Source organism: Theobroma umbraticum, unplaced genomic scaffold, assembly GCF_002168275.2.
Source record: "Theobroma umbraticum cultivar Fairchild unplaced genomic scaffold, ASM216827v3 scaffold_89.0, whole genome shotgun sequence".
Taxonomy (NCBI): Eukaryota; Viridiplantae; Streptophyta; class Magnoliopsida; order Malvales; family Malvaceae; genus Theobroma; species Theobroma umbraticum.
In genome coordinates this window covers 3235771-3263690 of record NW_018397271.1, presented here as the reverse complement: position 1 = coordinate 3263690, position 27920 = coordinate 3235771, and the positions used below count along the sequence as shown (strand labels likewise).

Here is a 27920-nt window from a genome sequence, read left to right as displayed (position 1 = left end):
TTCATTATTTATTAACTTCTGATATTCATCTACTTCTTGATAAGTTACCCATTTCTGGTAAGCTAGTGGATTAAGGTATTCATCTACTTTTGATACGTTGAAAGTATTCATCTGTTTATGTTAAGTTACAAGTATACATCTACTTTTGGTGGGTGATTCATACATGATGGGTTATCCATTTCTAATGGATTATAAGCATCCATCCATTTTTTATGATAAAATTATCTATCCACTTTTAGTGGTAAAATTATTCTTAAATTTAAATAATAAAATATCCATCCACTTTTGATGATAAAATAATAATTAAAATAATATTAATGTAAATTGTTATGGCCATCATAATTACATGATATTGCATTCATTTAAAGGAATGGATAGATTCATGATTATGATCATAATAATGTCTCATTTATTTCAAGAAATGCACGAATTTATAATTTTTTTTATTAAAATTTCGTTTATCACATTCACTTTAAAAAATGAACATTCATAATTTTTCTTTTTTAGTAGCTCATTTGTTACATTCACTTCAAAAAATGAACATTCATAGTTTTTCATTAATAGTTATATAATAGCAAATTCACTTTCTAATCAAGAGGCAAAATATAATATATATAATATAATAGTAAAATTCATATTAACGTTAATTTTAAAAGAATGAAAATACTAAAGAGATATCAAGTCACTTACCTGATTTTTTTTAAAACAATAAATCAAAAACCCAATCATTGAAATCTTTTTAAGGTTTGAAGATGGTGAAAACATAATAATTCTAAAACTTGAGAGATCAGAGAATCGTACCGATAACGTGTTATGAAATAAATCTAAAAGAACAACTATAAGAAAAATATAAGAGAAAGTATTTAGAAGGAAAAAAAGTATTTAAGGAGAGAAAAGAAATCTTATTGAAGTGTGTATACAAATAAACTAAGAGAGCTTATTTATAGACAAATAACCCATTTACAAGATAAAGATAACACTTAGAGATTAAATATATTAAATTCGAATCCAATCTAATTTACATCAAATAGAAATATAGATAACATAAATGAATATTCATAAAAATATTCATAATAATAATTAATTAATTGTTAAATTTCGTTTTTTTTTTTAAAGAGTCATGGCATTCGATGATTAGATTTTTTTGCCTTTATCAAAAGCACTAGAGATTCAAACCCTGCTTTATTAGAGATCATCACCCGCTGCATTCTTTCCCTCCTTGCATATTGGAAAATGAGACTTGCATTGATAGAATAATCTGACCTTTTACCAGAAGCATCCCCTATTGGCTATTATTGTAAGGGACACAGAAATGGGAGTTATTCCAGTCCAATGCCTAATTAACAACTAGGAATCAGTTGATACAAGTGATTCAGCAAATTATTGCGCATAGCAAGAACCTGGACCTTCAGGGGCAGCACGGCCTTGTCCAGCTAATGGAGCAGCTGCAACTCCTCTTTGATTCAGTAAACACCTGAAGTGTGCCAACCTTCCTGTTACTTGCCTTGGATCCTTTGCCAGCTCGTCATAGGGTGTCCACAGCCGCTCTTCAATTTCGATAGGGAAAGGAAGATTGTGGTTAGTGGGACGAAAATCAAGACAATACTTCAGTTTCAGTTTAGGTTTCTGAATTTTCAATAGAATTTAAAACTAAAGTTAATAAGGAGTCTCTATGCCATGTTACTAAGGGCATTCTTTCAAAAAATAAAGCATAATTTCATCCCATATTAAACACGAAAATTTAAAGGCGCTTCTATCCAGAAATAATTTCTGATAATAAAGGACTACTTACAATTACCTTAAAGCACAACAGAAACAAAAACCAGTGAAATTAACTTCATATGCAGACATAACAAGCAACATATGAAGATGACTCGACTAAAATGGATTCAGCCCCACCATACATTCCCACCCACGACTCCTACAGCCTATTTAACTGTCCAGAAGTCGTAGAAGTTGGTTGCTTGGAAGCATACGACATAAATCACATTCCCAAACCATTTTAAATATTTTCTATTTTTTCAGAATTTCAAACAACTCAAGGCAGCATTTTTAGTCATAACTTAAAAAACAAAGGGTGCATGTTAAAAATTGCACTAGCTATATAGGGGTAAAAAGAAGAGAACAGAAGGATGGAAAGAACAATCATACTTGGCAGTTACTTTCCCGTGTAAACCTTAATGTACTAGTAGTTTTTCATTTTCCTATAGAATAAACAACAAGTATTTCCCTAATCTAATAAAATTCATCCTGTTTATGGAATAAGAAAGAGAGTATGTAAAAATGTTTTTCAAAAACATTTTTTCCATGTGAGAAGCTGAAGATACTCAATATTGAATAGGGGAGCTCCACGTGCTGACCTAATAATTCCACCTTAGAATGGTGGAATCTAGGGTATTGGTATTTCTTGTATAGCAAGAACACCATAGTATGCAAGAAATCTAATGTTAAGATATTATATTAAATACCTGCAGCTGCTGCAGCACGTGGCCATATGGTTTGTTCAATATCTGAACCATCAATGCTTTCACCCCACATGCATACCTCTCCTCCAATAACTAATTTCTGTTGTTTCAAGTTTGTAATATTTGTGAGAGGCTCATTTGTATAGAATTCTTGCCACGTAGTGTCCAAGTGGTCCAAGTACCATTTGTCCTGGTTGCTTACAATGCACCTTAACCCAGATGCAACCACTTTTCGGGCAATACCACCACCAAGCCTGCCAAAGAAATCTTAAGCAAAAGTTCACACCTGAAATCTTCGATCAAACAATATATATTACAGCATTGACATGCCATCACTCCGAGTAAATTATAGGCAGTATAAACAAGGAATCTAAAATTTTATATGTTTCTAAAGTTAGATTGGACAAATAACCATTTGGGAGATCATTTCTAGATCCAATAGGTTTGCCAAGAAAGTCGAGAGTAATTTAAATTTTTAGCTCAAATGTTTTAACTGTTCTTTAAAAATTGAATGAGGTAAGAGTTCACACCTCACAACTTATAAAATTTCTAAAATGTAATTTAAATTTGATTTTGGTAAATCAAACCAATCTGGTCCGGTTCAACCTTTTGACAGATTTTTGACCATATATAAGGTGATGGTTGTGTTCCAAACAGGACAAGCAATTGATCCCAATTCAACTGATAGAACCAGCTCGTCCAATCCATTTTTGAAACAACAGCTGTATAAGAATGCAAAATATAATGCATGCACAAGGCTCCACCTTTTACTAGACCCTTTTTAATGTCAATGGATGTGGGTACAACTAAAAATTAAGTTATCTAGTAGCACCCTGTCCTAGGAAACAAGGCGACATAGGTATTAACATGTTAAAAGCTAACAATAAAAAAGAGTGTTTAGCTCGGGTTTTAATTGTTTTATAACAATTAAGAGGATCATAGTTCAAACAACCCAACTTCCAAAAAAATTTTAGAAGTAAAATTGTAATCAAATCTGATTTTTATAAATTAAAACCAGTCTGCTAATTTGACCATGCCAATTCCAACTGGCCTTTGACCAAATCTAGTTGGCAGGTGTGCTTTGAACTGGATAAGTAACCGATTCCTGATTCAACCAGTTGAACCAGTTGATACAATCCATAGTTTTAAACAGTTGCAGGAAATAATGAAAATAAAATGCATGCAGAAAGGCTTTTAATTTTATTGTTACTATTATTTTTCTTTTTTTTTTTCGGTTGAGAAGAAAATGCACATGCACAGAAGCTTCAACTACCATCTACCAGACCCTTATTAACACTCACTAGAGGGTACAAATAAGAATTGAGGCTTCCAGTACTATCCTGCCCCAAGAAACAAGTCATGGCTCAAAAAACACGCCCATGCTTTGCTCAGTCTACAAGATACCCTACATGCAATTGCACATGAATCATATTACACAAGGAATATTACTAATTTCTAATAACTTTTTGTATTTGGAAAACAATATTTCAACTTTATTAATTTTAAATGAAATTTTAAAACCATAAAAGTAGGAGTGTCGGTAAATTGAGCTACTTATGAGCTGTTCAAGCTCAATTTGAAGAATACTTGAGTTTGATTTGTTCACTATCAAGCCAAGCTCAAGCTGGTACCACTGAAGTAATAGCTCGAGCCAAATTCAAGCACAATACACAACTCATGTGACTTGCAAAACTTATCAAGTTTTCATGTTTTTTAATACTCCCTCCATTTTAAATTAAACTTCTACTTTACTATTTTAGGATATTTCAAAATAATATCCATTTTCCAAAATGAAAAACACTTTTCCAATGTTTCCCTTCTTTGAATACTAATTCCAGGTGATATCCTCTAACTTTTACAACTTTTAAGGACAAAAGTGGTAAAATAAAGAACATGTTTTATTCCTAAAACTTTATGCCATTTGAAAAGTGGATATTCAATTTGAAATAGGGAGAGTATTATATATGTATAGATAAAATATAATATTATTTATTAAATTTAACTTTTATTTGTGTTTCGAATTTAAACTTGAGCCTGAGTCAAGTTTTAAGTTTCTTACTTTAAGTTAATGATAGTCCAGACTAATGGAGTTGAGTCTAAGTAGCTCAATTAGTAATTGAGTTAACCTCAAGGGAAAAAATTATAACTTGATCAAGATTGAGCCAAGCTCAAGCTTGGCATTGTAACGACTTGGCTCAACTAAATTACAACCCCACATAAAAGTGTAGTAAGACATAATTATTGTAATTCATACACATTTGTTGTTGTTGGTACACAAGATTTTATCAATTAAACTGTTAATGCTAGTTTTCCTACATGGTATTATTAGATAACAGAAGATTGTTAACACCGTTAACCATTGGACTGGCATTGTCAATTTTGGAAAGTACAGGGACTCAATTTTTACAAATTATTATACAGGGGCTCAATTTTTACAAATTATTGTACGAGGACTAAATCCACCACTTTGATAGAGTATAAGGACTAATTGCATAATTTGACATTATAAAATGATAAATTTCATTAGATAGAGTTAAATTGCAATATGGTATTCTGTCTTCAAGAACTTCTCACCTTAAAACTACTTTAATATACAGTATAGAACTATAGAGTACTTCTCTGCAACAAAGGGGAAGAAAAACAGACAACATGCTTTGCATTTTTTTTGTATTTTTGTGTTTTTTTTTTTTTTTGAAAAAAGCTCTCTTTGCAAAAAGAAGCCGCACCAGGTCTATAGAATGACATAATGCATAAAAAATTCTCCACGTTTGAGTTATAAAGAGTATGACATACCAATTGTGAACCACAGTCTTCCTGCTCAATTTATTGCCAAAGTTGTTGAAGGTCTCCTCCCTGTTATATTCTATATGTGAATAGGATGTAAAAAATTGTTGTCTGACTAAATAGTCTAGAAGATGAATACCAGTTAACAATTTCATATCCATGGGACAAAGCTAAATTTTGTGCTCGCAAGACAAAGTACTGATATGCTTGAGATTCATTCATACCATTCTTTTTTAACCTGCAAACCAACCGGCAAGAGAGTAAGAGACCCTCTAGATGATACAGATTTTGGGAACGCAATAAATATCGTGCCATGATGAATCATATGGAATTAAATAAAAGAAGTTAAGAAGTATGACGTTCATGTACTAATTACAACAATAACAGAACCAGTATGAAGTAATTTAAGCAATGGCAGCTTTAGGTGGTACTGAATGCATCAAAGGAACACAAAGGAAATTGATGAAATAGATAATGTTATAACGACAACAAACTAAGAGTCTTCCCATGAGTTGAGGTAGGCTAAGATAATGTTACATCAAAAACTACTAAAAGATATGGACAGAAAAACTTCTCTTTTGGCCATTCAATGGCATCACAAATTTTCCTAGGTGGACAATCTAAGAACAACAATAAGCAAGATAAATCTTTGAAAAAGAACAGTAGTAACATCTAATATCAATATATATATAAGACAACTTTTTGGCAAAAACAAAATGTGTTATGTGCATACCTTACCTTTCTAACATGAAAATAGCTTGAACATGTGCTATATGTCCTCTTATTAGCGAATTTGATTTAACTCAATACACATTAAATAAAATAAAATATTCCAACTAAATTAATTATTTTTTTCCCTTTTGAATCTTCAATATTCTTCCCTTGTACAGTTATTTTGACTACTATATATGTGACTCCACTATGTGGGTTAGAATATGGGTTTGAAGGTATGCTTCACTATTTTTTCTGCATTTTATTTCTCTTTTTTTTTTTTGTTTCTTTAAATATATATTTGCTCCATTTGTTTGTTTCTTCAAGGATTCCATTTGGCTTCATTTGTACAACTGTTACATTTAGATTTGCTGTAAATTTTGTTTTTGCATTTGGTTTACATCTTTTTTTTTTCCATTTAGTTGTGCTGGATATTAGTTATGCTTAGACCCAAAAGACTGTGATCTCAATACATTTTTTTTTTATGTTCTTATTCAAATTTTTTTTATTGGATCAATTTCTTTGTTTCTTCATTGGTCAATTACCTTTAATTGTGTTCAAGGTTACTTTTCAAAAAAAGTTGTGTTTAAAGTTAATTAATTAATTTTTTCTAATATTTGTGTTTGATTCAATTGTTTAATGTTTAATTTTTCAAGTTTTTATCTTTTCTATTAGTTTCATCAACATATTTGTCTAATTATTATGTATTATTAACGTTGACAATAAAGTTTCTTTTCAATTATGAACTATAAACTAGGAACTAGAGGTGCCCATGGGCCAAGCTACTTACCTAGGCCTGCAGGCCCAGCCGGCCCAACTCGACTATTTTATTTTATTAATAAATATTAAATTTTTGTTTGAAAAGGGAGACCCAACACGACACATGCACATTTTCAAACTATAAAGTATAAACTATGAATCAAAGGTGTTTATGAGCTGAACTGCTCATGCAGCCCATGAGCACGCCCAGCCCGACCCAACACGACTATATTATTTTATTAATAAGTATTATATTTTTATCTAATTTTAATTATAAAAATATTTTAGAATATTAAAATGATAATATAACATAATGTTTTATTCTTTTAATAATAAAGTAGTATATAAATGGACGAGTCAGACCAACCTTGGGCTTGATACTTGAAAAACGAGGCTTGATTGATGGACACCTCTAGTATGAACTACGTTAGCTATTAAACTAAATAACTATAAGAAAATTAATTATGGTTTGTTATGAAAACAATATTAAAAAGTTATTTACAAAAATGTTTCTACTTTTCAAGTTTTTAGTCTTTTATGTTAGTTCATCAAGTTTTTCTCCATTTTGCTTTGAAAAGAAATTAATTTACATTTTTATCTTTCATCTTCACATCTAAATTAATTTTTGGTTTTATTTTCACATGATGGCACATATACTTTTAAAAGAAATTGAACAAACTTGAACAAAGCATACTTTCAAGTGTCATTATCAACTTGAACCAAAATATAATTTTTAAAGACTTAATCAACATTGAACTAGTTTTTCCAAAACCCTAAACCCCAATTTTTTGTGAAAGAAATTATTTCAAAATTTTCAATTGAAGAAATGCAAAAGATGCAGGAAAACTTTAGCAAAAACCCAATGAAAATCACATGGAATGTTCTTCTAAATGAAAACCAAGAAGAGTATGAGACCTAATGGAACCAAGTTTGTTTTAACTTAAAGGAATCGATTGTTGAAAAAAGTTTGAGATTCATGACATTTTCTTGATTTTTATAAATAATAAATAAGATAAAAGTTACATATTTATCTTCAATGTCAATTTTTTCACTTAATTGAGATATACCAAATTGAAAACAAAATTGCAATATATAAATTATGGTTTCTTTATAAATTTAATAACTTATATTCTAAATGAAATTATTGATATATATTTGAATTTTCATGCATCGCACCGGTTTAAAACTAGTTTCCGTAAAGTTTGTAATGTAGAATAAACAGATAATCAAAATAAATAGTCATTTCCATTCAATGGTGCAATACTAAACTTCTTACCATTTGCTTATATGAGGGGTTGAAGTCCAACAACCTGAAATTAGAAATACAAGGGGTCAGATCAATAAACTATTAACCTCAAATTGTTAAGATATAAATGTATAATGACAAACTTAAAATTATATAAAACATATTGCAAAGCATAGTGTTTAGAAAATGATGAATAAGTACATAAGATATGTGCCTCTTGCCCTCTTTCATAAACTATGTTCTAGAGACAACTTGTTTGATATTGATATGATGAACCAGAGATCATTCTATGAAGACGAGAATGCTAGCAACAAGTTTTTACCTCTTAAGAGATAACCTTAGAGCTCAGTCTAGAGAGAGTTTAGAATTTCAGTTAATTGTCATGTTACTCAATAAAGGTCTAGGTGATAAAGTCCTTGAAGTTAATATATTTTGCATAAGAATTATAACAGGGTAAAATACACTGACCTACCTAAGGTTAGATCATAATTACATGCAGGTCCATCAGTATTCAAAATGGACAGTCCGCCCCAAACATATAAACAATGTTAATTGGTAAAAGTGAAATGTCTAAAATACCCTTCTTATTCTTTTTTTCCTTCTTTCACTATATTCCTTATTCTCAAGCCGGCCGGCGATGCTCCCTTAGACCAGTCGACCACCCTTCGGCCGGACCTAGCTGTGGAATGCCAAATCCGGCTAGATCTCCCCAGATCGCGCTCCCCTAAGGAAGTGCGATCTTGGATCTAGCCATGCTCTTCCCTCCCCTAGTCGACACTCCCCTAAGGGAAGGGGAGCATGGCCAGAGCCTGGTAAGTGGTCCCATAGGGGAAGGGGAGCGTTGAGATTGCGCTCCACCAAGGAAGCGTGATATGGGGATATTCAGTTTGGTTTGGCATTCCACAACCAAATTCGGCTGCGGCGTGACCACCCGGTGTAAGGGAAAGACACTGACTTGCCTAAAAGAAAGGAAAGGTAGGGTAGAGAGATTTTATTTTTTTTTAATAGAGGAGAAAAAAATTAAAAAATGTAAAATTAGTTTATATACTGTGGTCATTTTTAAAATTAATGAAGAGAAAAATTGTCTTAAAAATATTGCCCTATCATCAAACCAACGGAAACATTGATAGTTGACTAACGATAAGACTTACGTGTCCAACAAAAATATTCTTTTGGGATGGACTGTCCGTTTTCATTTCTAATGGACCCACATGTAATTATGGTCAAAACTTAAAGAGGTCAACGTATTTTATCCATTATAATATGTTCTAATTATGCAATACTCACTGTATCAAAGCATTACTCTTAAACAATTCCTAGTCAATACTTTATCAAGACATAGCAATAACATAACCTAAGAAATTAGCATATGTTATGTCTCTTACTTATGAAATAAACAATTAATTTCATAGATTAAAGCATTGGATATTTGAAAATAACAGAACGATGCTTGTTACAATAATAAGTTCATTGAACATGACCCATCATGAGAATTCTATTAGGTATATGACTCAAGTGTTTATGAAAACATTCTCATGTGTCAGTTTTGTAAGTAATCCTTAGACTTAAAATTATCAAGTTATCTTATGATGGGATTAATATTTTGTGATATTACCCTAGGTAGTCCTAGCCAAGGATATACAATTGAGTATATGTTAAGTATAGCATGAACCACATGAAAATAAATAAATGATAGTTACAAGACACATCAGCCTAAGTGATCTAAGAGAGATATCCCATTGACTCTTAGCATGACTTTGCTCAATCAAATCTTTGGCCAAAATTGAATTAAGATTCAAAAATGAGTTTTTGAATATCACTAATGAGTTAGAAGATTGCAAGATCTAAAATGATAAAGACAAACATAGAGTAGATACTATATCATGCTCTATATCTTATCAAGGAATTGGATGATAAGTGATTAAAATACATTGATAAACTGAGTACTGAAAGGTTTAATCAAACCTCTTTTGACTCTTCTAAATATATAGATAGTCATAAAATATTGCTAGATTTCAATCTTGACTTATAAATATGAACTAATCAATTAGTGAATCGATGAAAAATCCTAAATGATTGATTCATCTATCCCTTATCAAACTAATTCTAATGCATATTTATTTCCACCATATGTAAAACCTAATGGGTCACACATTAAGGATTTTAATGTAAAAATATAAAATTGGGGATTAAGTGGAACTTAATTGAAAAGAAGTATAATACAAACTTCAAGGATTTAATTGAATAAGTTCAATTTTGTCAAGGCAAAATGGGAATAGGATTAGCTTTTTTTTTTTGTTTCGAAAGCCAAGCATTAGCATATTTGCCTATAAATAAGATGTTTATGCGGAAATTTAAGGCACTACAACTGGCATACAAAACCCTGAGAGGCAATTGAGAATTGAGAGGTGAGATTTCAGCAGCCAAGCAGCCCCCTTATCCCTGGATATTGGTGGCTCCTAGTGCGATACCCTAGGTATCGATTTTGGTGGTGTATCCTTCAGTATCGACGACTTCTCCTTTTCTTCCTCTTGCATTTTTGGTTTTTGGTTTTCCTTGGGAAGTGAGAAACCTGGTTAGCCTCATCCTAACTAGCACTAGGCTTAGCAGCAAAAACAAACCCCTAACCACCATTGGTATTATTCTATTTGAAGTATGTGTAGATCACCATTAGAAGCTAGACACTTGGACAACTTAAGGTTTGCAACAACCTAACTCCGTGGGGAGAAGTTTTCAACATCCTTTTTGAATTGCCTATTGATTTCGACAATGAAGGCTTTAAAGTAAAAATTTCTATCAACTAGCTAGGATTTATTTATATTAAGCAACTATTGTTGATCTTGCTTGAGGGAAAAATTTTAAATATCCGCTACACATGATACTGATTTGCACAGCTTTTCCCAACACTAGGAAGTCAAAATCTATCAACATACATAGCACAGAGGCTAGGTTCCTTACAAAGTTGTCACTTAGAGAAACTATTCATGAAAATATAAAAACCCAAAATATCTAGAATAAAACCCTTTCCATTTTACCATCTTTGTTAATTTCTCATTTTCTTCACTTTTTTTCGTTTGGTGGCCATTACCACAGAATTGAACAAAGGGTCAACAACTTTGGGCCAAACACAAGAGCTAGAGAAAATATTATATTTTGGAAGTCATATATTATCAGAGAATTTAGGGTATAAGGATCATGCAGTAGCTTTAGGTCACAGAATGTTCATTTAGATTTTTAACATAAGCTTGACCAAAATACCTTTTCCATTCTGGTTGAACATTTAAAGCAATTGAAATGAGTTGATGTGAATTATGCTAATAGAAAGCAACAACTTCAAGAAATCCTAAGAACACAGTTCGAAGTATGCAACAAAATAAATCAAGAATATCTAAGTACTCCTATGATAAGGTTACCCTCATCTACCACAAAGATTTTTGTTAAGAAAATAATTTTATCCCAAAAAAAGCCTCAAACCAAATATAACAATTAGCATGATAGACAATATCGATAATAATATCAGTAGGAGCTATAAGATAGTACGATTTAACTTACTTGTATCAACTTCATCCCCTCCCAAGTGAACAAATTTAAATTTAAAGATCTTGCTGAAATCTGAACAAAAATTCCAATGTTGTTTGTTAAATTTCCTTTCATTTTGTTCTATATAAGAAAGAAAATATGCTGAGTCATTTCTTAATAAAAGTAATGAATTGAAGGGAAAGTAAGGAGATCACCTGAAAGAATTCCATTTATGACTTTAAATGTAAATTCATTGCTGACATCAAGCGGCTGCTGACAGTCCTTAGATGGCCATAAAGAAGGATAACCAGTCCCCCTAAAGAATTAAAACCAAAGTTAATCCAAATAATATAAGAGAAGGCCAATATACAGCATATAATTTTTGCACACACTCTCTGACTTCCATTTTGCAATATCTATATATTTGCATTTGTCGCTTGCATTTATATCACAAGTATATTTGAATATATTTAATATGCAACACCTACTATTTTATTATAATTTGGGTCATCCAAACCACATAGTTGGGTTTGTCGAAAATATATTTTAGTATAATTTGGGTCATCAATCTTCGTAATTAAATGGAACATTTGACAAAGATGATAGTGGTGCCGTGAGCAATTGCTGTTTAATTTCAATTCTCTCCTAAGAAAACCACATATTATTGCATGCAACTTTCTCTCAAATTGCTTGTCCTGGTCTTAGAATTTCCTTATATGTTTAAGTTGTACCACAACCTTTTAATAAGAGAATTGAAACTATTCTTATTTCTTCTAGAAGAGATGAAATGATGCACTTTCTAGTTATCTAGTAAAGGAAAAAGGTAGTAAAACTAGCAGGATTCATCAACAATTCTCTGTACCCAAGATTAGGGAGTTGTTGAGTCTAGCTATCATGAGAACAACTGACAGCAAACGCAAAGCTGGAGAAGCTCAAAGAAGAAGTAGCCTCTAACTTCCATATACTAGCTAAAATAGAGAAGGAAGTATCAGTACCGGCACTAGCACATTGGATGTTCTGGGGATCTAAAGTTGCAAAATATCAGCTGCTGAAACTTCCAATTTACACCTAAAAATGTTCTTCAATTTTCCCCCCTAAAAACCTTCCCTAATGTATAGTTAAATCTAAAGCCTTGATGTTTTGATTAACCATCAGAAACAAAATCAATTTTCCATAACTTTGATCATATCCTATCATTAACACTTCTGACAAAGGAGTAAACTACAAAAAAAAATGACCTTATTTTAGCTGAGCTTACTTCAAGTACATTTGGTTGTTGCTGCAAGTACAGTCAGCCAGTATTCATTCTTCAATAAAAAGGGAAAGATGTAACCCATAATCAATGCTAATTTTAAAGAAATTTCCAGATCATGCACTTTCCAGCAGTGTGCTTTGCACTAGTTCTTTTCACCTTCTTGGGGAAAGAAAGCATAGATGAGTTACCGGAATATTGCTACTAGTAGTTCAAGAACCATGGGACTACAATTAAAAAACTATAGCAGTAAGTTATCAAGAATATTCTTCTCATTTGGCTTGTCCAAATATCCAATCATCAAATGGCCTAAGATTTCCATGTACTTATTATTAAGATTTATCTAAGGGCTGTATATCTATCTATCTAGAATTCTAAATAGTTGAAACTTACAAACTTACCTAGACCTTAATTCTCTTAGCTCACTTCTTCTCCTGCTTATGTAATAATTTCTATGTTCATTACAAAACATATTCTTTCAAATCCCACCCCTCCTTGTATCTGAGCCAGTATCTATAATCCTTGCACTATAGAAAACCCTCCTCTGCATTCTGCAAACCTAAAACTATAAATTTAGCCATTGCACACAATTTTGTACCGTGTGTCCTCAATAAATTCTTCAGCATTCTCCACCTCAAGAGTACCTATGTTGAGGTAATCATAGTTAAATTACCAGCCTAAAGTCCATGCTCAATTATCAGAAAGCTTAAGTTTTTACTCTTTGTAACTTTCATTCACTAAATAAGATATTAGAGCCTGATATCTCCATCATTTTAAAGAGTCCTAACTAAAATTTCCAAAGAACCTTTATGATACGCACAAAAATTAGCATCTTCATATACGATAAAGTAATGCTTATTTGTGAAACAAAGCATATTTACTAGCAATAAGAAGATTATACTTTAAAAATGGAGAAAGTTTATGCTACCATGAGAGAGCATGTCCCGGAACATCAATTTCAGCCAATACATTTATTCCTCTTTTTTGAGCATAACTGCAAAGATTAAAAATAAACATATCAAAAAGAATCAAAGTAATCAGAGTAGTAATTATTATTTGAATCATGTGAGAAAGAGGTAAATCACATGCCTCACAATTTCAGCAGCATCAGCCACTGAATATCGTTCTGAAGTTGAATAAGCACCATTCCACAATTTGGGATATGAAGGTATCTCCAAAGGAAAAGATTGTGTATCTACAATGTGCCAGTGCAATACATTCTGTGAGAAACCAAGAAACAGTTACTGCATTTAGGCTAAATCTCATTCTGTTGCATTAAAAAAATCTCCACTTGGTGAAAACAATCAGGAGGAGAAAAATATTCCAGTTGAAATTTGTTATTAATGCATTACATACCAGCTTTGCATAGGTCATAGAATCAACAACTTTCTTAATAACTGGCAAAGGCAGATAGTGACGAGCCGTATCTGCACATCAAAAAGACAAAACATTGTAATGAAACAGAAAACAGGATTAAAAAAAATAGGCTTTTTTCTTGGTATAATTTTCTCAAACCCATGAAGATCGGCAGCTTAACTGCTATTCCACCTCTCATCTTGCTGATTGCTGAAGATGCAGAATTGCCAAAATGGGCAGTAAACAATATATTTTAATTATAGCTAACAGCTAAAGCAGAATACCATAAATAAGTCCCTAATTATTTCTATGTAAGTCAAAAATAGATATCATAGTTTCAAAGGAAATAAAGACCATGAACCACTTAAACATGTTATAGAAGTGAAGCATCTCACCAATTAAGAGGCCTCGGTAAGAAAATCTTGGTTGATCAATGATAGTCCATGGGGACATGTGAACTTCAATGACCCTGCTTGTAAAGTTAAAATGGCATAATTGGCTGAATGTCTGCAACATTGTATGACAAACCACATATTTCTAAGAATTTTGAATTTACAATAAAGTCAAGAACAAAGACAACTTTGCAACAAGAATTATAAGCACTAACCTGAAGGCCATGTAAAGCACCATAAACCGTCTGCGCCTGCATTATTTTGTAACAGTACTGAGTTGATTATATAATTAGCGGTTAATTCAAATAAACTAGTGAATTTAAACTACCAATATTTTGGAATTTTGTCTAGCACACAACCTCACATCAAGCCTAACCTTTGGGTAGATTTTTGTAATTTGCCTCTTGTGAAAGAGTAAAGAAAAGGTACTGGAAAGGCATAATCCTTCCAGAAAACACACCCATAAAGTTGGAGTATAAGGGTATGGTAAGTGATTTTATATGATGTGATGGAGTAGCAATCGATAAAATACTAATTTAAAATAGGCCAATGAAAGTCCTCAGAATATTAAGTTAAAATTCAACAATTACATTGCTCGGACATAAATATAAAACTGGAGCCATTTGCTGACAGCTTAAAGATTTGTCTAATTGGTCACCCAACGATGCTGACTTAACATAAATAATGAAGGATTTGAAGGAAACAGAAGGAGGGGTTGATTCTGAAATCATTAAGTAAGCGTTTGTTGCAATGGCTTATGACTTAAGTAGATGACACAAATGCAGTTTGAGTACTTAGTTCAACCATACGTGACATAAGTGCATCCCTTCCTCCAAGAGTTCCCAAAAATATAAACAATAAAATAAATAAATCAAAAAAAGAAAAGATGACACAAATAGGATTGGTTAGGCCTACCACAAGATGGGCGTAAGCTGGCTTTTCTGGTGACGGGACCATCAATTTGTACGACTCATCAATGCCGTATTGTAGCTGCAACCAAAACCACAAAGGAATTACACCAAATCAAACAAGCATTAATCACCGTCTTAAATCAAAGGCTCCACCAATCGTAATAGTAACTTATAACTTCGTTATCAGCGTTTATAGAATAAACCTTTGACCTGGGTTTTGTGTACAACACGACATTCTCAGACAAGGAAAGAACTTTAATTTGTATATGAATATATGTCAATCTCAAACCTTTTTCCTTTTTGTTTTAATTCTCTTTTGTTAACGGAAAGCACAAAAAAGAAATCCTACAAATGGGCAATGGGTAATGGGTAATGGGTAAAAAGGGGTGAAAACAATAGAAATAACAATAAAAGAGAGTGAAGGAGGAACCTGGTCCTTTGGAGAGGAAATAACTATATGCAAACCCTGGAGTAGAGGTTGATCATGCAATGCAGAAAAATTGGCATCAATAACATGATCCAGTTTGATGACAGCAAGCATTCTGTTGAATGCGTCTTCGAGTATCCCAGACGCATCCCCATAGCCGCTCCCCTCTGTGGAGAGCACGAAATCACTGCTCATGTAAAGATGGCCACGGCCGTGACTCACCCACGCCGGCATTGGCCATATCTTCACGTTATCCTTCTCCACGCCCCCAGTTTCGCTCCTCACCGGCAACGCATTGGCCAACACTACGGCCGCAGCGGCAGCAACAACAACAAAAAACGCTTCACTTGCCATTTTCACCATTTCTCTCTGCATAAACAGACAATAGAGACGAAATTGGAGTAATTAATCCCCTGTTATTTGTGTCTTGCGAGTTGCAATTTATAAGACCCAAACCCACCTTTGGCTTTGGAGGGAGAGGGAGGCAACCAATATGCCATCGAGTGCCCATAGAATCACGAGGGAGACACCTTTCCCATTTTGCACAATTCCTTCCACTTTCTCTCTTTTATTTATTATTATTAATTCTTTGTAAGTAGGAAAGAGAAGGACCACGTTGGACCAAATATCATATGTTATCAGGAAAAAGACAAGGTGGAAAGTAATTCGTTGCATGTAACAGGTAAAGCATCTCCATCTTCTCCTCCTCTTATCTGTCTCTTTTCTGATCTTTACATGTCCTTTTCTATTTATTTCTCTTTTTCTCCTTCTTAAAATACAAATCAATGGCCACGTCTTTTTAATTATTTTGGTATGCTCTCTCTCCTCCCTCACCCACGTCCTTTTCGTCCATGGGCGAGGTCTCTCTGCCCTCACACACGGCCCTTTCGTCCATAGACGAGGTTGTACCTCATTTCCAATTATGATTATGTTTTAGATATAAATGAGACAAAAAGAATGCAGAGGACAGCTAGATAGATAGGGATATGGATTTTTTTGGGATTTCTTTCCTTCATTAAACTGGTTCCATATGGAAGGGGAAGGATTCGTTCTTCCTTCCATGACACGCTGATTTTCATTAATTAAATTTAATCTCAAAGGTTTCAGCCATTGGTTTGCAATCAGATTTTATGTTATTACATTGCTCAATAGAATTTATTTCCATTGGATTCTGATTCTCATGTATTTAATATCAAACAATGACTCATTGATTTATAATATAATTTATATAAATTGGCATATATTTATTTAATAATTCATTCTCAACACATCATCATGTGACTCAAATTAAATAATTTTTATCATGTAAATAAACTGCATAAGATTGTATTGTTTTTCTTTTTAAACGATGCATTTAGATTTGATAATTTTGCATACGATAAGATAATTATAAAACAGAGTTAAGTAGATTTGAGTTTAATTTATTTAAAAATTACTTAAAACATATTTAACTTTTTTTTTTACAAATTAAAATTATAAATATAAATTATAATAATTTATTTATTCTTTAAAATAAACTTGTGATTTACTTGAAACTTTACAACTTCAATATATAAAATAATCTTTTGGTAAAAAAAAAAAAAAGTTTATGGTATCAAGTGGGGGTGGGTGAGAATGCTTGTAGCCTGTAGGTACGTGCGCCCCATTAAAGAATGGAGCGACCACTAGAAGCTCTGTCGATGCCTATATTTATGTTGAACCACCTTGATATCGATGTAATCATAGTTTAACCCCATAGGTCAGGAGATGTAGTGGGTAATGCCTGCCATTTTACTCTTATCTTTTATGCATATATAAATTTTATAATAACCAATCCGTTATATATTTTTATTACATAATTATAAATTTATAAAAGGAATTGATAAATACTAGCTCTTGTCATATACTTGGATTCCTTATTCAAGGCTTAGAATATCAACTACGGATTAGAGATCCAACTCCAAAGTGGGTTAGGTAGTCCGTAGCCTTTCGGTAGCATTAGATTAAGAACTTGTTAGTTTAAAAGTTTTTATAAATATAATAAATTAAAACTGTTCAGTAAATATTTAGTAAAATAAATTAATATAAATTTTAATTTTTGATTAAAATTATTATAAAAAATAGTTATGTCAGTGAGAGAAAGTATTTCTTGAAATGATGACATAATTTTAAAAGAACATAAGAGAAAGCTCTCTTCGAAAACTTTTTTTAGAATTTTTTTTAAAATTTTATTTTTAAAAAAGTTTATTTTTTAAAAAGTTTTTTAAAATTTATTTAATTTAGATTTTACTTTTAAGAGGTAGATAAACTAAAAAAAAAACTAAATCAAACAGACACTAGATTGGTTATTGATGAAAGAGGCAAATCCTCAATTGGATGGCTTAGTATTTATAATTTAAATATATGTTTTGATTATTAAATAAAATTAAATGTGAAAAATACTTGATAACAAATGTATTATCTAATGGTTTATATTTAAATAATAATAGAAGAGGTTAGGGTTTAAATCCAATTACTTGCATTTTTTTAAAAAAGAAATTATTTCTTAATTTAATAGATTGAAATTAATTGCAATCTAGTTTTATTTAATTAAGTCCAGTTTAATGGAAATGTTGCTAGATTCTTAAGCAATTTGATATACACTTAGTTATTTTTTGAATTGAATATTTTAGATTTAATCGATCTAATAAATTAGTTGAGTTTGATTTTGACAACATTAATCAATTAACTAATCTACTTTTGTATCTTTAGGATATCATTGAAGGGAGTTAGTTAATTGATTCCCTCAACTTGTTTATTGTCATAAAAAGTAATGTGGATCCACCATCTCCTTTATGGATGATGACAAGCACCCCATTGTTGAGAGCTTATTGCCTAACAAATATTTGTAATGCAAATTATATGCAATCAAGGGTGGACCTACCTTAGAAGAAATGGTGTCACATGACACCACTCATTTACAATAAGTGTTTACTTGTTATATTATTAATTTAGAGTTTTATGTAGTTAATACAGTAATGAATCTATTAATTTTTTTTGCAATTTTGTAAGGAGTGGGGTCAAAGATTTTAAGTGAAAATAGATTTATCAAAAAGTGATTTATATATTAATATATAAATACTATATGGAAAGACAAAAATTTCCTTCTACAACTCTCTATCAAAATATTCAAGTCATACTCTTCTCAATCTTTACTGTGTTTCCCACTTCTTAAAGCACTTGATCTAGACTTCAATTATAAATAATTTTCAATCCAAATTAAGTTTTTAAATGAAAATTTTAAATTTTTTGATTAATTTGATAGTTTGTGTTCATAATTACAATCTAGCTAATAGACAATAGTTTTGCATGCCCAATAATATCTTGAAATTATGAGTCTTTCTTTTTTTTATTTATTTTGTAAATATATTGTTTGATTATTCTATTTTTATATTTAATTTTATGTGGTTTGTGGATGCTTATACTTAGTTTTGATCAATGAATAGAAATTTGTCGAATTGTTAGTTGTTAAACCTGATAATTTGCTATGCAAGATTATATTTTATTTAATTCCAATAAGTTAGTTTATGCTAATGAGAAATGAGTTGTAATTTTTAACAGGTTTTTAGATAAATTTTTCTTGAAAAGATATTTTAACTACAAATGAAGGATAATAATCTAAATATGCATATTGTTGGGAAAAACCATGCAAACATGTTACAATACATAACTGAAAATTAAAAATTTTCTCTCCAGTAGGATCAACTTTGGTTCTTTAATATAAATAATCTTGTTAGGCAACTCTTTGTTGAATTCTCTCTTCAGTTTCTCAGGTTTCCATCTTTCAAGTAATATACAAGTACCACCTCTAGTTGGCAATGGCATACATAATTTTATGTTCAACCACCTTGATATTGATTTAATGATAGTTTACCTCGTGGGTCGGGAGATGTAGTAGGTATAATGTATGTCGTTTTACTCTTATTTTTTATGCATATATAAATTTTGTAACTAATATGTTAAAGATGTGTATTAAAGAATTATAAAGTTCAAAAATTGATAAAATAGTAGTTCTTGTCATATTCTTTTTATTCTTTATTCTCAACATGGAATATTATGGATTAAAGATCCAACTCAAAAATGGGTAGGTAGCTTTGAGCCGGTCACGATAACACGTAGATTTAGTAATTTTGTATGTAATATGGTAACACGATATCGAATTTTACATGTTTGAATTTAGGTTCATAGTATTTTGTGTATTAATCATGTTAAACCCGTTAAATCCATCTAAGATACATGTAAGACATGATTAGCTAATCATGTTATCGTGTATCTCGTATAACTTATAATTTATCTGTTGTTTATTTATTTAATCATGTCATGTAGACACGTTTAGTGTACAGTTAAGGCTCATTTATTGATTCATATACATACTAATATTTTTATGATGATTAAAATTTATTGATTTCAAATTTTATTATATTCGATAAATATTGTGATATTTATAATTTTTTGTTGTAAATTTGAATAATAAAATTATATTTTTCTTGTATATATTTTAATTTAAACATTTTAATCATGTTAATTATATCAATTGTATGTTAATCGTATCAATCATGTTAATTATGTAAACATACTATAACTACTATAAATTTTAATCGTGTTAATCATGTTTTATAAAATTTAACTAGACACATTTAATGAATGTGTTAACCATGTCGTATTGTGTTATGTGTTTATTAAACGTATCTATATATATTTTTTAGATCTTGATATGAATAATTAATCGTGTGTGTTCGTATTTATCCATTATAACTATTAATACTCTAAATTTACACAATATGATTAAAATATAAAAATAAATAAATTACCAAGTCTAACACATAAACCTAAAGGTTGATCTTGTCCCTATTACAAAAGATGCTAACCATCCCTCGTTTGTTCGAACACAATCTCAAACTAAGTTCTTTGTAACTTGATCAAAACTAAAGGTATGGTGTTTTGAGCTGTTATGCTTAACCCATAGTAACTATAAATGTGAGGAGGATCCTACCTTGTGAGGGATTTGTCAACTGTTTGAATGACTAGACTAGACTAGATTAGATTGGTTGTTGATAAAAGAGACAATTCTCAATTCAACAAGTTGGTTTAATTATGTCATTATTTACCATTTAAATATATGTTTTAATTATTAATTAATAAGTATTAAATGTAATAAATACTTTAAAAAAATAGACATGTTAATTTTGGACATGACATAAAAAAATACAAAGTTAAACGGGATTGGGTTTAATCTTATGTGTTTTGTATCATAATCTTGTCAAAACGTGTTTAAGACACATTTAAACCTATTTAATTAATCATGTTAATCGTGTTTAACCTGTATAAGTGGACATTGTTATCAACCTTTCTAAGTTTAGTAGTAAAAGATTATTTTATTATGGTAATGGATTTTATGGATACTATTTATGTTGAATTTTATTATATTTGATGATATTATTATTTTGTTATCATTGTTTTTATAATTATTGATTTTAAATTAGATTAATAAAATTATATTTTAAGTGTAGATATTTTAATTTAATTATGTATTAATCATATTAAAAATGCAATTGTGTTAATCATTTAATCATGTTTTTAATTGTATTATACATGTGAGTCTTGAAACTCAATCGTTTGACGTAATAGGAGTCGTCATTAATCTTTTTTATTTAGGCGTAATTGACCACCTAGATGAATCTACTTTTCTAATGAGGTTCTAGGCTTAACTTAAGTTTGTTAAAAAAAATAGATTCCGGTTTACGGAATAGACTAAGTTTAGAAGCATAGTTACGTGTGAGGAAGGTATTAGCACCCTTACAATGATCACTTAAAATGGTACTTAATTAACTATGTGATATCTATTTTAGCCTTAATAAGTGACCTTTATTTTGATATTCAAATTAATTTTCCTTAACCATTATTGTATTTAATCATAAAAATCCTTTGATATTGAAATGTTTCTTGAATATACTAATACTTATGGCAAAAATCAAGAAAAATCTCTCACCTAAAAATTTTCTTAAAATTATTACTTATAACCTTCTCACAATTTCATTATAAGAGAACTTTTACTTATTTATGATTTTTTTATTTATAAATTCTTTTATTTAACTTTTATTATTATTTTGTTATTATTATCATCATGCAAATACGTTTGGCAAAATCTTATAAGATTTTCTCATGGAGAAAATCTCTCAAAATTGTTACTTACATTTTCTTGAGATTTCATTATAGCGAACTCACAAATATTTATTTAATATTATAATTTAAGTTTACAAAAATTTTGAATATTTATTTATTATTATCTTTTAAGTTTATAATAATTATTTATAAATAAATCTTTTTTTGTAAAAATTAATTATGAGATTACCAGCCAATACTTATGGCGAGGTCTCATAATTATTCTTACTTTGAAATACTTAAGAAAATTACTACTCATAACTTTCTTTAAAATTTTCATTTAAAAGATTCATTTTTAAATAATTATACAACTTTATGTATATATAATATAATTTTAAATGGTTTATTTTGCTTTTTTCCATTCCAAACTATTATGACTAAAAATTAATCTAGGATAATTATAACCTAAAAAAATTTATTTATTTTATTATATTTTTATTTTTATTAATACTAAAAATAAAAAAAATGAACAAAACAAAAAAAATTAAATGAGAAACCCCAAACTATTTATTTATGTTTTTTGTATTTTATTAATTTTGAAAATAATGAACAAAAATTAAAAAGTAAATGAGATGCCCATACTTTTTATAAAATTTCACCATAAAAAAATCACAAGATCTCTCTTCTCATCCCCTCCTCCTTTATGCCGCTTTCCCTTTCTTTTTTTTGTTTCTTCCCGGTGTCCTTCTCTAGGCTAATGAATGGGGGTATTTATAGCCATCCATTTTTGTGTTGATCTTAGATTAGGACTTTCCTCCTTTTTAAAAATTGAATTTCAAAACTTGCAGGATTAGGATCTTAATCTTATTATTTTCAATTTATTTTGTTTCAAAGAAAAATTAATTTCAAGTTTTTAGTGCCTTTATCTTTATCATTATCCCTTTTTTTATATATTTTTTATTATTATTTTTTTATTTTGGTGAGACACGCAAGACAAAATGGGGTGTCTACAACTACTCCTCTTTGAGCATTTCATGAGAATAAAAAATTGTGTAAAGATGTAGACACCATTTTGGTTGAACTAGGAAAATGCTCCTCATCTTTAAATGAGGTTACACAACTTTTAAAATAATTGGAAAAGGTCTTTATTTTTAAACGAGGCAACGTTAAAGAATTGAAAAGCTCTTTATCTCGAAATGAGGTTATGTAACTTTTAAATGATAGAAAAAAGCTCTTCATCTCTAAATGACACTATGTAGCTTTAAAATAAGTTAAAAAAACTCCTTATTTCTAAACGAGATTATGCAACTTTAAAATGATTAAAAAAGTTCTTTATCTATAAACAAGGCTACAAAACTTTAAAATGATTGAAAAAGCTCTTTATCTTTAAACAAGGCTATACAACTTTGAAATAATTAAAAAATTCTTCTCATCTCTAAAAGATGCTACTACAACTTTAAAATAATTAGAAAAGCTCTCCATCTCTAAATAAGGCTATACAACTTTAAAATGATTGATAAAACTCTTTATCTTAAAACGAGGCTACACAACTTTAAAATGATTAAAAAAAACTCTTCTCTTTTTCCACCTCATTTCTAAAAGAGGTTACTATAACTTTAAAATAATTAGAAAAGCTCTTCTTTTCTAAACCGGGCTATGTAGCTTTAAAATGATTGAAAAAAGCTCATCATTTTTAAAAGTGACTACTACCACTTTAAAATGATTAGAAAAGCTCCCCATCTATAGACGAGGCTACACAATTTTAAAATAATTGAAAAAGCTTCTTATTTCTAAACGAGGTTACTCAACGTTAAAATGATTAGCTACCTAAGCGAATATCATCCATTCAATGCATGTGATGCAAGCTATCATGATATGCAAATGTTTAACTTCTAGGATGATGTCATGCATCCATGTTCATGGTTTTTCAAAGGTTTTAGAATTCCATGAACTTTGACCTCTTGTCCACTCACTTTTAGCATATTATTTAATGATATGATCTTTTCTTTAGTTCATCTATTTTGTTTTGTCAATTTGGAAATTTCAAAATTCATTTTGGATTCAATTTTTGAACTTTTTATCACCTTTAAATCCCATGAGAGTCTTTTATGTTTGTTATGGTCTATTTAATTCATTATCATTCAAACTTTTGTGACAAATATGATGAATCATAAATTGTCTTGGTTCATGAGACAAAGGTTCAAGATTCTAACTAGGGATATAATAACTAAGTAATAAATATAGAAACAATCATGAACAAGCTAATTCTACAATTCCTTCGAAGTAAATATCTGCTGATGTACTTAATTCCTTTTAAAAATTTCCAGCTGAACTTCGCCCTTGTCTTGTGGCGCTAGTGCATCACGTTGCTGCTATGCTATCAATCTTTGTACCTAAGTTGCTTTTTTCGGTTTTCAACTTGGACATCTCTTTTGGGTTCAAACTATACTTTCAAATTTTCTCCTTAAACTTTTTTCTTTTTCTTTCTTCTTTTCATTAGAATTTCATTAATTGTTCCATTATGCATCAGAAAAATTCAAAACTTTTCCTATCTAAATGATAACTTTAGCAAGAAAAAAAAGGCCAAGGCCATGATAGCTATTTGACAATTTTCTAAGAAAAGTCTTTTCAACATGAGTAACTACACTTAATCGAAATAGACTTTGTAAGTATGTAATGTAAGCCAAGGTTAGGAGTTTTGAAAAAGTGGACAAATAGGCCCAAAATGTGTTTTTGAAGGTATTTAAACCAAAGATCTTTTATTGTCATGGGAAAGATTCTCTCTAGGACATCAATCCCTCTTTTTTATTTGTCACATCTTCCCATTTGATGGGTTGAGTTCAAGATTTTTTTTTTTGCAGAACTCAAATTACTTCGCTTTTGCCCCTTTAATATAGGGCATCCTTTCTTTGTCTTTGATGTAAGATTAAATTCATGCCTTTTCAAGGTCTTCCTTTATAATTGTCCTTTAATGTAGAAGGTGATCCTTTGTTAAAGTACATTTAAAAAATTCAATAAGCTCAAAAGGGTAGCAAGTTGATAATTTCTCATTTTTGAAAGAAAAATAAAAAATGGCCATTTCTCATCTCAAATATGGTTACTTACATTGAAAAACAATTTCTAGTTAAATATGAAACAAATGATGCTTTTTTTTTTGTTCTTCTCTTACTTTTGTTTTCCATTCCCTACATCTTCCTTATTATTATAAGGTTTTATCAATTTTCTTTTTGTTTAACCAACCTTAGCAAGTCATGAGAAAAGAGACAATTATCAATATTCTCTTTGTTATCAAGCTCATCAACACATGTATTTTTTTTTTCAAAATCTAATCCAAAATTTTTGTCATTACTGTTCTCATATTCATTGCCGGAAAGTTTGAAGATGGCTAAAATTTAAGGGACACATGGATATGACAATTTGAAGAGATATGGAAATAAAGAAAGAAATGACCATCAAAAGGCATCATATATGTCATTTTTATTTAAATGATATAGAATAAAATCCCATTATTTAGAAAAACTTTCCCTAAGCTCTTAAGCATAAGTGTTAAGGATTTAACTCAATTTCATTGGGACTTACGAGTGACAAGTAACTCCATGACCTTCTAATTATTGCATTTCAAGCCAAATGGTCTTAGATATACCCTTGGCATCTCTTCACCATTTTTCAGTTGTTCTTTACCCATTATGTGCATAAAAAGTTTAGAGTAAATGACCTTACTTGATAGCGCTTTCAATAATTCCTCTAGAAATTACCATGTTAGTGAAATTTTTGGTGGCATTGCCAATTAGCCTTTCATAATATGGAGTATGCAAAATATTGATAAACAACATTGTTGTCTCCTTATCAATGAGAGGTTGTTAGATTTATGCAACCATATTTCTCCATCTTTGAGCATACTTTTTAAAACTCTTTGTGGTTTTCTTCTCTATACTTTACAACGAAAGTCTATGTAGGGCCATGTTTGTGATGTGTCTATATTGAGCTATAAAAGCTCTAGTAAGATCTTTCCAAGATTGGATTCTATTTCTATCCCATTTAACATACCATCCGATTGCATACCCTATGAGACTATATTGGAAGCAATGAACCAAGAGTTTATCATTTTTCGTATAAGCAGTCATTTGTCGACAATACATAGTGATGTGGACCATTGGACAATTCATCCCATCATACTTTTCAAAATCTAAGATCTTGAATTTGGGTGGGATCACCACACCAAGCACTAGACATAACTCTGCAGCATCAATGGTAGTATAAAAATCCAAACCTTCAACAGCTCTAAGGTGTTCCCCCATATGGTTATACTTTTGTTGTGCCTTTAAAACTACTTTCAACTTTCCCTACTTTTTGGGATTGTCCAAATTATACACAAGGATTAAGTCATAAGGGTTGGCACTTGAAGTTAGCATAGTGTGTCTATGAGTTGATGTTTGACCCACAAGTGGTTGGAATTGATATGCCCTGATTGGTGGCCTTGGCATCTTATATTCCTGTGGAGCAAAATACCACTCAGAGTAGTGTGAATCCTGGTGAATATAAAGGCTTCTTTCTATCTTCATCTTGAGATTGAAAACCATTTTGAGTAAAAGATCTTTCAACAACCCTTTTTCCTTTAATAGAAGCCATCATTTCGATTATTCTTGTTAACTTTACATTATATCTTTTTGAGTTTTCTTGATTTATCTGTTCAACTTGATTATTCACCTTTCATAATTCTGACTGGATCTTGAAATCGAGTATTGTATAAATAATGAACGAGCTATTTCATGATTTTCGGTGGTCAAGCTATTCTTTTAACCTTTTTGTCACCGTAAACATGGATCAAAATGTGTTTATGCTATGAAATAATGATTGCATTATTTACAATTATCGAATTGTTTATAAACACAGAATAAATATGCATGCATGATGCATGAATGAATGCATTTCAAGGCATTTATCTCATGTACCAAACTTTGGGTGCTTTTTTATGTGATGGGTTGGCAAGGTTTTATACAAATCTAAAGATTCCCAAATTGCTTACTAGAGCTCACTCTGAACTAGTAAAACACCCAAATCCTTACCCATTACAAGTTATTAATGGAAATGGTTCAATTTGAGTGGAAGTATTTCGTGTGCTCACACGGAGGTTATCACCTCACAAGAATAGGGTACTCTACCTCTTTCTAAATAGGATAGATCTTGGGTATAAAGCTCATGTATGTATGCAAAAAGTATAATGTGTGCAAAAGGACATACAAATCTTAAATAATAAATATATACATAAACCAAGTGACTAAAATCAATATTAAGGAAAATAAAACAGAATATTGAACTAATTAAGGCTTTAAGATATCACATAATTAATTATAAACTTGACTCAAAGAATTGTATTTTTTAAATTTGTCCCTAAATACCTCAATTTTGTTCAATTTAGTCCATCTACTATAAATTTTTGTTCAATTAGTCCTTATAACGTGACTTAGATTTTTTTTTTGAAATTTTTTTTCTTGATCTGTTATGTCAGCATGTTAGTGTCATGTGGCACTACCACGTCAACATACGAAAGAGACATGGCATTGCCACATCAACATGTTAGAGTGACGTGGTAGTGCCACATCAGCATCTTTATCTCACCTTATGGAAACATAAGCAAAATCTATCACATCAGTGCTGATGTTATTACCTCTAATAGCAAAATTGGATGGTGTTAAAAAGAGGGATTAAATTGTTATAATTCTCAAAATTAAGAGACTAAATTGACCAAATTTTGAATACATGTATAGGTACAGGGACTATTTGGGTACTTTAACCTTTTTTTTTTGCACATTAATTTCTTTGTGCCATGTCATAAGGATAAAATTAAACAAAATTATAGAGTACCGAGATTAAATTGAACAAAACTCTATAATGTAAGGACTAAATTGAACAAAATTCTATAATACAAGATCTAAATTAAATAAAGCTCTATTGTATGGGGACTAAATTTGATACTT

At 30.4% G+C, this 27920-nt stretch overlaps 1 protein-coding gene and 1 non-coding gene across 2 annotated transcripts; both read right to left on the bottom strand.

Annotated features, from left to right (window-relative positions):
- Positions 1 to 968: 968 nt before the first annotated feature.
- On the bottom strand, positions 969 to 16437 carry HEXO3 (beta-hexosaminidase 3). The gene is made up of 15 exons (XM_021441710.2): positions 16283 to 16437; positions 15826 to 16191; positions 15400 to 15474; positions 14700 to 14735; positions 14488 to 14599; positions 14093 to 14163; positions 13826 to 13956; positions 13665 to 13730; positions 11700 to 11800; positions 11518 to 11577; positions 7996 to 8029; positions 5389 to 5487; positions 5259 to 5318; positions 2469 to 2719; positions 969 to 1547 (listed from the first exon to the last, which is right to left on the bottom strand). The coding sequence occupies exons 1-15, from the start codon at positions 16331 to 16333 to the stop codon at positions 1381 to 1383; spliced, it is 1680 nt and encodes a 559-aa protein (XP_021297385.1). The 5' UTR covers positions 16334 to 16437; the 3' UTR covers positions 969 to 1380.
- A 4197-nt stretch (positions 16438 to 20634) lies between these two features.
- Positions 20635 to 20730, bottom strand: LOC149526514 (U6atac minor spliceosomal RNA). The gene has a single exon (XR_016351946.1). It is a non-coding gene; the product is annotated as a U6atac minor spliceosomal RNA (small nuclear RNA).
- Positions 20731 to 27920: the final 7190 nt, after the last annotated feature.